At 48.1% G+C, this 13,266-nt stretch overlaps 1 protein-coding gene across 4 annotated transcripts in view; it reads left to right on the forward strand.

Annotated features, from left to right (window-relative positions):
- Window positions 1-13,266, forward strand: part of tacc1 (transforming, acidic coiled-coil containing protein 1) — a 152,354-nt gene that overhangs the window by 106,932 nt on the left and 32,156 nt on the right. For all 4 annotated transcript variants that reach the window (XM_055662130.1, XM_055662131.1, XM_055662133.1 and 1 more), the window contains one exon: window positions 12,866-12,926. In XM_055662130.1, coding sequence (XP_055518105.1) covers window positions 12,866-12,926 — 61 coding nt within the window. The remainder of the gene's footprint in view (window positions 1-12,865; window positions 12,927-13,266) is intronic.

The raw sequence follows: 13,266 nt of genomic DNA on the forward strand, positions 1-13,266 counted from the left end.
ACTACAAAACGCACTGCCGTTACTTGCCTAGGCCACTCCGACAGCATCTCCCAAACCCAAGTCTCTCTACCATCAAGAGGGTCAAGATCCATTATAGGTTTCCGGGACCTTCACCACCACCTGCAGCTTCCCTTCCAAGTCGCACATAGTTGTACAAGACGTTGGTGTTGTGGTTGCCCTACCATAGGAAAGATGTTGTGAATCTGGGAATAGCGCTGGGAAGATTTATGAGGATGTTGCCAGGACTTGAGGGCCTGAGTTATAGGGAGACGTAGGGGAGGCTAGGACTCTATGTCTTGGAGCGCGGGAGGATGAGGGGTGGTGATCTTATAGTGGTGTACAAGATCACGATGGGAATATATCGGGTAGATGGACCCCAGGGTGGGGAGAATTGAGAACCGGAAGACATAGGTTTAAGGTAAGAGAGAAAATATTTTTCATGAGGGGCTACTTTTTCACACAGAGGGTGGTGGGTACATGGAACGAGCTGCCAGAGGAGGTAGTTGGGGCAGGGTACTGTAATAACGTATAAACTACATTTGGACAGGTACATGGATAGGAAAGGTTTAGAGGGACATGGGCCAAATGTGGGCAGGTGGGACTAGTGTAGATGGGGCATCTTGGTCAGTGTGGGCAAGTTGGGCTGAAGGGCCTTTTTTCCAGACTCAATGACTAACAACATTGTGGGAGTACCTTTAGTACAGCGATGCTTTAAGATGGCAGAACATGGGGTTATGATGGGCAGTGGATGATATATCGCCTGCAACACCAGACTCCTGAAAAAGGACATAAAAGAACGGAGCGACGTTGGTGCCATGGAAGACCACTCGGAGTTCCTTTGATGGAGGGGTCTGCATCTTGCTAAGAGGTTGCCTTTGTCATAATGGCAGAGTTTGCTAGCTGACATCTGGTTAGCAGGATATCTGGTGGGCCTGTCCCACTTGGAGATGACTCCCGGCGAACATGTGGCGACAAACTAGTCGCCTGTAGTTGCCCAAAAAAATCGCCTACGCACGACAGTCCCGTGAGATAGACACTGGAGTAAATCAGCGGGACAGGCAGCATCTCTGGGGAGAAGGGACGGAATATCTAGCTTGTTGGTGGTGTCCACACATCTCCCCACAAACAGCAGCAACCACTAACCTTGAGCTGTGTCAGAGTCTCTGTGACCCATTATCAACTAGTTAGAACATTAAACCTAGAACAGTACACTGCCCTAATTTGATAAATGGAAGCAACTGGCAATTTTGTCAACATTGAGTTATTGCTTGTTTTAGGGTATTTGAGATATGCTCTACACAAAGGGTGAACTAAATAAGTCTTCTCTGAGTACAATTTGAAAATATTGATGCCAGAGAAGTAAGGAATTCCATCACAGAGAGCCGAAAGAAAAACACGTTTTCCTAATTTACAAGTAAACACCTTTCTGTCAGTTGCTTTCTTTTAGCAAAGTAGGGAAGACAGCACAGGAACAGACACTTTGGCCCACACTGTCTTTGCGAAACATGATGCCAAGATCAACTCCTATCAGCCTGCAAATGATCGATACCCCTCCATTCCCAGCACATCCACGCATCTGTCCAAACGCCTTGTACATGTCATCATTGCCAAACCCACCTGTACATTCCAGGCACCCACCACCCTCTATGTAAAGAAACCTCCCCCCCCATCTTCGTCCCTCTGACCTTAAATTGATGCCCTCTAGTCTTTGACATTTCCACCCAGGGGAATAAGGTTTTGACTGTCGACCTCTCCAAAGGATCTCTTCAATGCTACTTTTATATACATGCCTCCACCACCTTTCCAGGCACCCACCACCCTCCAGGTAAAGACCCCTGGAGCCCACAGGGTGAACAGTGAAGCTTTGCCCTCAATCATTGCAGTTGTACAGGGTATTGGTGCAGTTGTACATGGTCTTGGTGAGACCACACCTGGAGTATTGCGTACAGTTTTGGTCTCCAAATCTGAGGAAGGACATTCTTGCCTTAGAGGGAGTACAGAGAAGGTTCACCAGACTGATTCCTGGGATGTCAGGACTTTCATATGAAGAAAGACTGGATAGACTCGGCTTGTACTCGCTAGAATTTAGAAGATTGAGGGGGGATCTTATAGAAACTTACAAAATTCTTCGGGGGTTGGACAGGCTAGATGCAGGAAGATTGTTCCCGATGTTGGGGAAGTCCAGGACAAGGGGGGTCACAGTTTAAGGATAAAGGGGAAATCCTTTAGGACCGAGATGAGAAAAACATTTTTCACACAGAGAGTGGCGAATCTCTGGAATTCTCTGCCACAGAAGGTAGTTGAGGCCACAGTTCATTGGCTATATTTAAGAAGGAATTAGATGTGGCCCTTGTGGCTAAAGGGATCAGGGGGTATGGAGAGAAGGCAGGTACAGGATACTGAGTTGGATGATCAGGCATGATCATATCGAATGGCGGTGCAGGCTCGAAGGGGCGAATGGCCTACTCCTGCACCTTTTGTCTATGTTTCTATGATCACCGGGATATGGGCAGGTAGGGAGATGGGGCCACAGAATAGCTGGCGGTATAAAGATAAATTTGTAGAGGCCCGTGCAGGGAAGGGAGGGCCGGGAGTGCAACGCGGAGACAACACTTCGAGACGTCTATTTACACAACGCTGGGGGCACTGCAGCTTTTGATTTGATGGACGTACAAAACGTATTCTGTGAAGTGCTTTGCTGACCCCCAAGCCCCTCTTCAGACAAGGTATAAAATAAAACTCAAAGCGCGGATTTGGGGGAAAGTGCGGAGATCTCCCGCAGCGGAAGCAATGCAAAGGGCAGCGTCTGCCTCTGGGAGTGTCCCCTCTCCCCTCCAGTGGTGGAGAGTCATGTGCACTGGATCCAGTGAACAGTGGCATAGAACCAGTGGATCCAGCGAACAGCGTGACAGAACCAGTGGCAACTGCATGCAACTGAATTTCTCCACCAAAGCGATGATCCTGGGAGGAAGCTTTGCTGAATATTTTATGCCTTACAAACCTTTTTTGTGCCATCTTTATGTTTCGATAAGTACCGGTCTCCAAACTCTACCCTAAAGATGCTGCTGTGACTATGATTACGCCGTTAATACAAAGAGACGATCCCTCTGGCTGCTGACTGATCCAAACCAAAAATAATTTTGCTGACACAGGGATTTATTCATTCACGGGGCTATAAATCACACAGCAATAGACTATTATCTTGAGATTAAATTGATGGGACCAAATCTGGATCTGATTCCACAGAACTGGAATAAAAGTTGGCCAGTCAAATAATCTTCAGGGAATAAAAGCAGGCCCAGCGTCATTTGCTTCTGACAGAATGGCCCCCCCCTGCACCTATTGTCTCTTGTCTATTGAGACAGGAACGAGTCTCATCTCTGTTTCGGTTTCCAAATCTATTGAGAAATTTGAACCTTAGAAATCGGGGGAAGGGAAGAAATGGAGAGGGAGATAGTCATAGAGTGATACAGCATGGAAACAGTCCCTTCGGCCCAACTTGCCCATGCTGGCTAACTTGTCCCACCTACATCAGTCCCATCTGCCTGCATTTGGTCCCATACTCCTCCAAACTTGTCCCATCCATGTACCTGTCTAACTATTTCTGAAACGTTGAGATAGTCCCTGCCACAACTACCTCCTCTGGCAGCTTGTTCCATGAAGGTCAATGTGCCCAAAGCCTATTTGGGCATCCTATCTACCTGCGACTCCACCTTCATGGAACTATGTACCTGCACTCCCGGAACCCTCGGCTCTACGACATTCTCCATGATCGGGGATAGTTTCTGGAGAAACTCAGCGGGTGAGGCAGCATCTATGGAGCGAAGGAATGGGTGACGTTTCGGGTCGAAACGTCACCCATTCCTTCGCTCCATAGATGCTGCCTCACCCGCTGAGTTTCTCCAGCATTTTTGTCCACCTTCGATTTTTCCAGCATCTACCGTTCTTCCTTAAACAAGGGATAGTTTCTTCTCAGCTGTTATCAGGCAACTGAACCATCTGTTCAACAACTAGAGAGTGGCCCTGACCTGCCATCTACCTCATTGGAGACCCTCAGGTTATCTTTCATCGGACTTTATTAGACTGTATCTTAGACTAAACATTATTCCCCTTATATATATGTCCACTGTGGACGGCTCGATTGTAATCATGTATAGTCTTTCCGCTGACTGGATAGCACACAACAAAAGATTTTTATTGTACATTGATACACGTGACAATAAACTAAACTAACTAACTAACTAACTAACTAACTAACTAACTAACTAACTAAATGGCGATGCGGAGCAGATTCACTGTGATATTATGGAAGGTAGACAAAAATGCTGGAGAAACTCAGCGGGTGAGGCAGCATCTATGGAGCGAAGGAATAGATGCCGTTTCGGGTCGAGACCCTTCTTCATAATATCAGCGATATAATGGAATGGCTACAGGATGAATGGTGGGCTGCCATTCCCAGATTCCTGGTTTTCCAAAAGTTTCAGTGAAGCTGCAACCCAAATGTCCATCCCCAGGTCCAAGGACATCGGCAGTTCTTCACAAATCCAACTTCACAAATTCCAATTTCCGACTTTGATCCCGGGACCCGGAGGAAACTCGGCTTGTACTCGCTAGAATTTAGAAGATTGAGGGAGGGATCTTATAGAGACTTACAAAATTCTTAAGGGGTTGGACAGGCTAGATGCTGGTAGATTGTTCCCGATGTTGGGGAAGTCCAGAACAAGGGGTCACAGTTTAAGGATAAGGGGGAAATCTTTTAGGACCGAGATGAGAAAAACATTTTTCACACAGAGAGTGGTGAATCTCTGGAATTCTCTGCCACAGAAGGTAGTTGAGGCCAGTTCATTGGCTATATTTAAGAGGGAGTTAGATGTGGCCCTTGTGGCTAAAGGGATCAGGGGGTATGGAGAGAAGGCAGGTACGGGATACTGAGTTGGATGATCAGCCATGATCATATTGAATGGCGGTGCAGGCTCGAAGGGACGAATGGCCTACTCTTGCACCTGTTTTCTATGTTTCTAAATCCTCGCGGGTCACGGGGAGATCGTACAATCTCCCTACAGGCAGCATTCATGGTCAGGATCGAACCCATGTCTCTGGAGCTGTGAGACAGCAATAACGTGCTGCCCTCTAAACCCTCCCTGCTCATAGAGCTGCCCAAATGTTTTTTGAATGTCATAATTGTCTCTGTTTGCATAGTTTCCTCGAGAAGCTGGGGGTTGGCGCAGCGGTAGAGTCGCTGCCTTACAGCGCCAGAGACCCTGGTTCGATCCTGACTAAGGCTGCTGTCAGTGCGGAGTTTGCACGTTCTCCCCGTGGCCTACGTGGGCTTTCTCTGACAACTTCCCTTTCCTCCCACACTCCAAAGACGTACAGGTTTGTCAGCTAATTGGCTTCAGTAAAATTGTAAATTGTCCATAGTGTGTAGGATCGTGTTACTGTATGGGGTGATCGCTGGTTGGCATGGACTAGGTGGGCCGAAGGGCCTGTTTCCATGCTATATCTCTAAAGTCTTAAACTCATTCCAGATGAGGACTACGCTCTGAGTGAAAAGGTTCCTCTCAAATCTCTCCCCTCTCACCTTCAGCCTATGCCTTCTAATGTTAGAAATTACATAGGGCTCTGCTTCAGAAAGGGTTAGCCTCGAATGCTGCATTCAGTCCAGCTGTGTCTATCGAGTTGCTTAGAGTGGAGAACTGTTTCAAACTCATGTTCATTAGGCATAGGAGCAGAATTAGGCCATTCGGACCATCAAGTCTACTCCACCATTCAATCACGGCTGATCTATCTTCCACTCTTAACCCCATTCTCCTGCCTTCTCCCCATACTCACAGACACCCTTACTAATCATGAATCTGTCAATCTCACCATAAAATATCCATTGACTTGGCCTCCACAACCCTCTGTGGCAATGAATTCCAGCAATTCACCACCCTCAGACTAAAGAAATTCCTCCTCCTCTCCTTTCTAAAGGTACGTCCTTTTATTCTGTAGCTGTGCCCTCTGGTCCTAGACTCTCCCACAAGTGGAAACATCCTCTCCACATCCACTCTATCCAGGCCTTTCACTATTCTGTCTGTTTCAATGAGGTTCCCCCTCATCCCTCTAAACCCCAGCGAGTACAGACCCAGTGCCATCAAACGCTCATCATATGTTAACCCACCCATTCCTGGGATCATTCTCATAATAATAAGCTTGTTGTTCATGTCATTTAGGCCAGATATCAGGGAGTTCTTCACATATCCAGCACCTAATGATCTTCCATGTAGAGCAATGGGTGCCAAAATCCTGAGCAACAATCGTTTGTTATGCAAGGATAATGTGTCGATAGTTAATTTTGGATGGACAATTTAGATTAGTTTAGAGACACAATGTGGAAACAGGCCCTTCGGCCCACTCAGTCCATGCTAACCATCGAGCACTGGTTCACACTAGTTCTCTCTTTATCCCACTTTCTCATCCACTCCCCGCACACAAAGGCCAATTAACCCACAAACCTACACGTCTTTGGCATGTGGGAGGAAACCTGAGCACCAGGAGGAAACCCACGTGGTCACAGGGAGAACATGCAAACTCCGTATGGACAGCATAGTCTCAGTTCTGATAAAGTCATGTGATCATTTGTTCCGCCTGCAAGGTTTTTTACAGGAGCAATAGAATAAGATTATAAAATTGACACAGAACAAAGGGAGGCCATTCAGCCCATTAATTTCATGTTGCCCTTTGCAGAGCAACCCAGTGAGTTTTGATAGATTCAGTAAATGCTGTGTATAGATCCTGTCTATGCCTCCAGGTTAGGGCACTTATGTGTTCTGGTATTTGCTAAGCACTGGGGATCTCCTCTAGACACAGGAAGGGTATATTAATTAGACTTTACTTTAGACTTTAGAGATACAGCATGGAAACAGGCCCTTCGGCCCACCGAGTGTGTGCTGACCAGTGATCATCCTCTACACTAACACTATCCTACACACTTGGGACAAGTTACAATTTTTCTGAAGTCAATTAACCTACAAACCTGTACGTCTTTGGAGTGTGGCAGGAAACTGGAGCACCCGGAGAAAACCCACGCGGTCACAGGGAGGACGTGCAAACTCCGTACATACAGCACCTTTAGTCAGGATCAAACCTTTTTCATGCTGTGCTGCCCTGTCCACTTAAAGATAGCGGAGTCAGGGGATATGGGGAGAAGGCAGGAACGTGGTACCGATTGTGGATGATCACATTGAATGGCGGTGCTGGCTCAAAGGGCCGAATGGCCTACTCCTGCACCTAATGTCTATTGTCCACGTCGTCCTGAGATACTCCCTGACCTGCAGCTTTACTCCAGGACTTTGGTTCTTTGCAAGAGTACAGCACTTGCAGTTCCTTGTCAATGTAGATTAATACTGTGGTTTCCATCACCAATTTAGAGCCTAATGCCCCTATCCCACTTAGGAAACCTGAACGGAAACCTCTGGAGACTTTGTGCCCCACCCAAGGTTTCCGTGCGGTTCCCGGAGGTTCCCGAAGGTTTTTGTTAGTCTCCCTACCTGCTTCCACTACCTGCAACCTCCGGCAACCACCTGCAACCTCCGGGAACAGCACGGAAACCTTGGGTGGGGCGCAAAGTCTCCAGAGGTTTCCGTTCAGGTTTCCTAAGTGGGACATGGGCATAACTCATGTCGATTGGAACTTAATACACTCCACAATACAGATGCCAAATAAATGATGCTGCAAGAATGTGGCCATCACTCCTGCTTACTCATAGCCCCGGATTCTCGCCAGAACGTACATAGCGTGCATTGTGTTGCTGTTGGCCTGAATAGCTTTTTCTTCTGCTGAAACAGCTCCTGCTCAGAGTTAACATTGTCAAGGCAATTGAAGCACTCAAAATCAGGACAATCTGTCTCATCAGGCAGCGCACTTGCACACAATTGCCTTAAATCACCAGCCATTTATATAGAACGGCACGGCACAAGAACAGGCCCTTTGGCCCACAATGTCTGTGCCGAACTTGATCCCAAGACCAACTCTGCGTATAAAACACGGTTGCCTTTTTCAGATTTTAATTTAATTTTTTTTATAGGGAAGGGTATATTTTCAAGTTTTTAAAAAAAAGGAATTCCAACCTAAACTTTATTCAGAATTAAAGATGTACACAAAACAAAAAACTGTGCACAAACTCTCCCTACAATCTCGGTGTCTATACACTCTGTAGTGTTATTCACAATAGGTTAGAGTTGGTCTTTAAACCAAGCACCCTTGCCACTCATGTGGCCCCTGGGGTGATATCCCTTCCCTTGTTTGAGGGGTGTCCTCATCGGACCCTGACCCTCAATGTCCAGCAGCGGTAGGACCAGAGACTGTAGTCTGAAACAATTGAATCCAACTGCAGGAGTTTATCAGTAATTAGCCATATTTGGCATTTGTGCCAATGTTGCTGCCTCACAGCGCCAGAGACCCGGGTTCCATCCTGACTATGGGTGCTGTCTGCACACAGTTTGTACGTTCTCCCCTTTACCGCGTGGGTTTTCTCCGGGAGCTCCGGTTTCCTCCCACATTCCAAAGACGTGCAGGTTTGTAGGTTAATTGGCTTCTGTAAGTTGTAAAATTGTACCTAGTTTGCGTCGGCTAGTGTACGAGATGGTCGCTGGTTGGCGCGGACACGGTGGGCCGAAGGGTCTGTTTCCATGCTGTTTCCACATATAGTCTACATGTGGGAGCAATTGTCCTGCATGGTGGCACAGCGGTAGAGTTGCTGCCTTACAGCGCCAGAGACCCAGGTTCGATCCTGACTACGGGTGCTTGTCTGCACCGGGTTTGTGCGTTCACCCCGTGACCTGAGTGGGTTTTCTCCGGGAGCTCCGGTTTCCGCCCACACTCCAAAGACGTAGAGATTTGTAGGTTAATTGGCTTGGTAGAATTGTAAATTGTCCCTAGTGTGTGTAGGACAGCGTAAGTGTGCGGGGATCGCTGGCCAGCACGGACTCAGTGGGCTGAAGGGCCTGTTTCCATGCTCTATCTCGAAACTAAACTAAACTAAATTAGCCCTGATAGGAGGCAGGTGAAACGGGAACTGTTGCCCCTGAGGTTAAGTGTAAGTGGGGCAGGATAGGAACAGAGGACTGTTGACTTGGTTGAGAGTGGAGAGAATATGTGTTGTGAAGATGTCTATCTAAGTCCAACAGAAATGTGAGTTACTTAGGTAATTGCATGAATATTTTTTACCTTCGATTATGGCCCATGCCCCATGTACATGAGTCCAACCTGCCTGCATTTGGCTAAGATAGACACAAAATGCTGGAGTAACTCATCGGGAAAGGCAGCATCTCTGGAGAGAAGAAATGGGTGACGTTTCGGGTCGAGACCCTTCTTCAGTCAGATTGTCCCCAGAGTGTGAGAGTTAGTGTGCACTCGGAGAGTGAAAGAGAGGATACTGTCTGTGTGGAGTTTGCAGGTGCTCCTGGTGAGACCACATCTGGAGTATTGTGTGCCGTTTTGGTCTCCTAATTTGAGGAAGGACATCCTTGCTGTTGAGGCAGTGCAGCGTAGGTTCACCAGGTTAATCCCCGGGATGGCGGGACTGTCATATGAGGAAAGATTGGAAAGATTGGGCTTGTATTCACTGGAGTGTAAATGGATGAGAGGGAATCTTATAGAAAGGCTAAACTTATAGAAACATAGAAATTAGGTGCAGGAGTAGGCCATTCGGCCCTTCGAGCCTGCACCGCCATTTAATATGATCATGGCTGGTCATCCAACTCAGTATCCTGTACCTGCCTTCTCTCCATACCCTCTGAGCCCCTTGGCCACAAGGGCCACATCTAACTCCCTCTTAAATATAGCCAATGAACTGGCCTCAACTACCCTCTGTGGCAGAGAGTTCCAGAGATTCACCACTCTCTGTGTGAAAAAAGATCTCGGTTTTAAAGGATTTCCCCCTTATCCTTAAGCTGAGGATTATAAAAGGACTGGACAAGCTAGATGCAGGAAAAATGTTCGCAATTATGGTGGAGTCCAGAACCAGGGGCCACAGTCTAAGATTAAAGGGAAGGCCATTTAAAACTGAGGTGAGAAAAAACTTTTTCACCCAGATGGTTGTGAATTTATGGAATTCTCTGTCACAGAGGGCAGTGGAGGCCAATTCACTGGATGGATTTAATAGAGAGTTAGATAGAGCTCTAGGTGCTAGCGGAATCAAGGGATATGGGGAGAAGGCAGGCACGGGTTACTGATTGTGGATGATCAGCCATGATCACAATGAATGGCGGTGCTGGCTCAAAGGGCCAAATGGCCTCCTCCTGTACCTATTGTCTATGTTTCTAGTTTCCCCGGGACTTCTCCGGTTTTCATCCAGGTGCTCTGGCTTAGTTTAGTTTAGAGATACATTGCGGAAACAGGCCTTTCGGCCCACCCACTCCCCGCTGACCAACGATCCCCGCACACTAGCTCTACCCTACACGGACTAGGGGTAATTGCCAATCTTTACCAAAGCCAATTAATCTACAAACCTGTACGTCTTTGGAATGTGGGAGGAAACCGGAGCACCCGGAGAAAACCCACGCGGTCACGGGGAGAATGTACAATACTCCGTACAGACAGCATCCGCAGTCGGGATCGAACCCGGGACTCTGGCGTTGTGGGGCGGTAACACTACCGCTGTGATGTAAGTTTCCTCCCACACTCCAAAGACGTGTGGGTAATTGTCCCTCTATAAATTGCCCCCAGTGTGTAGGGAGTGGATGAGAAAGTGGGATAACTTAGGGGCTATCACTAGTCAGACACTTCCTCACTGGGAACATGGTCCTGACGATCCCATCTATGCAGCTCAGAATGTTTTAAACATAGTCTCCCCTCAACCTCAGAAGACTTTCTCCTTGTTACCACGGTGCATTGCCCCTGTGGTTGTCCAGACCGCGGGTATACGTATCCGTGAGTCCGCCTCAAACACCACACCGCCATTATAGCGAGCCACGGGTTATGAATCAGAAGTGGGGATCTTTATTAAGTAATACAGTGAACAGCACACACGTGACTGGGGAGGGTTCCACCAGAGTTCCGACTAACTACCAGGGCACACCCCTCAACCACGTGACGCCTCCTCCCCGCCAAGCACGGTCACGTGACCCTGCCAGTCCGAGTGCCGAGGGTTCGCTCAGTTAATGGCCCAACCACCAGGTGGCGCCACACCATATTCAATTTGCAGTGCCAGCTCCCACAAACACACAACATCTCCTTCTTGGTGCGGTTCGTGCAAGAACAAACATTCCCAGACAAAGAGGGTGGTGAATCTGTGGATTTTTTTGCCACAGAAGGACTGTGGGGGCCTTGAAGTCAATGGATATTTTTAAGGTAGACATGGATAGATTCTTGATTAGTACGGGTGTCAGGGGTTATGGGGGCAAGGCAGGAGAATGGGGTTAGGAGGGAGAGATAGATCAGCCATGATTGAATAGTAGAGTAGATTTGATGGGCCGAATGGCCTAATTCTACTCCTATCACTTATGAACAAACATTCCCTGCAGGCAAAATATCCCTCCTTTCCTTCAAGATAATTCCCCAACAGCCTTCCTGTTGCACAGTTTGACCTCTCATCCAAACGACCAAGTCAACGCTCCGTGGTGAAGAAGTCCCTGCAGAGTATCTCCTGCTGGGAGATAAATATCTCACAGCATACAAGTCCCAGAGCCTGGAATTAGGTGAGGGGAAAATATGGGAGATCAGGTGGGCACGGTGGCGCAGGGGTGGAGTTGCTGCCTCACGGCGCCAGAGACCCGGTTACCATCCTAACTACGGCTGCTGTCTGTACAGTGTTTGTACATTGTCCCCTTGACCTGCGTGGGTTTTCTCCGGGTGCTCCGGTTTCCTCCCACACTCCAAAGACGTACGGGTTTGTAGGTTAATTGGCGTCTGTACATTTTGTTTAGGGATGCAGCGCGGGAACAGGCCCTTCGGCCCATCGAGTCCGTGCCGACCAGCGATTCCCGCACACCGACACTACCCTACACACACTTGGGACAATTAACGGTTTTACCAATCCAGTTAGCCGACAAACCTGTACGTCTTTGGGGTGTGGGGGGGGGAAGCCCACGCAGTTTCACGGGGAGAACGTGCAAACTCCGTACAGACAGCACCTGTAGTCAGGATCGAACCTGGGTCTCTGGCGCTGTGAGGCAGCAACTCTACCGCTGTGCCACCGTGATTGTAAATTGTCAAATGTCCCTAGTGTGTGGGATAGAACGAGCGCATGGGTGTATTGGTCGGCGCAAACTCGGTGGGCCGAAGGGACTGTTTCCATGTTGTATCTCTAAATGCATTTTGTTGTCTCTGTACTGTACACTGACAATGACAATTAAAATTGAATCTGAAAATTGAATCTGAATCTGAATCTAAACTAAACTAAACTAAACTTAGTGAGAGGAGATTGGATCACGTTACAGGTGAATAGCTCTACAGGTTTTTACACAAAATACACTTTATTCGTGACTTTGGCCAATATCCAGCACTGATCATTCAGCTTCAACGTACAGGGAGTGTGTTCTCTGGCGTGCCCAATGCCCTCACAGTCAGCATGGAGGGGTTGTCTCTCTGCTGGGGCAAGGGAGGTTACATTCATCAAACCAACCTGTGCCTGGCGTCATCGGGAGGCTGGAACTGTGCTGGCATGCGATGACATCGTAGCTTTATCGTTCGTCTCCCATTTCACACCACGGCATCACCTTCCTCCCTTTGCCTCTTCCAGCCACTTTGCCCGCATGCTGCTTCTGTCTTAAGGTGAAGTAAACATTCAGTTCGTAATACAGAACGATGAGGTTTAACTGTGCTCCTGTGTTTTTTTTCTCTCTCTCTCCATCTCGCTCTCTCTCCATCCCTCTCTCCGAAGGAACGCCTGTCGGGTGAAGAAGTATGAGAGCCAGTCGCTGGTGTTGGACGTTTGCTCACAGGTAAAGTTTACCCACTTGTTTAACTGTCTCTGCGGTAACACAGCGGGTAAACAGACGCGTGTTCACTGGCGCGCTGCTCCACCCTCACGAGGGCATTTTAAGAATAAGGAGTAAGCCATTTAGAACGGAGATAAGGAAACACTTTTTCTCACAGAGAGTGCTGAGTCTGTGGAATTCTCTGCCTCAGGGGGCGGTGGAGGCGGGTTCTCTGGATGCTTTCAAGAGAGAGCTAGATAGGGCTCTTAAAAATAGCGGAGTCAGGGGATATGGGGAGAAGGCAGGAACGGGGTACTGATTGGGGATGATCAGCCATGATCACATTGAATGGATCGAATGGCCT

The sequence above is a fragment of the Leucoraja erinacea genome, chromosome 35 (genome assembly GCF_028641065.1).
Source record: "Leucoraja erinacea ecotype New England chromosome 35, Leri_hhj_1, whole genome shotgun sequence".
Lineage (NCBI taxonomy): Eukaryota > Metazoa > Chordata > Chondrichthyes > Rajiformes > Rajidae > Leucoraja > Leucoraja erinaceus.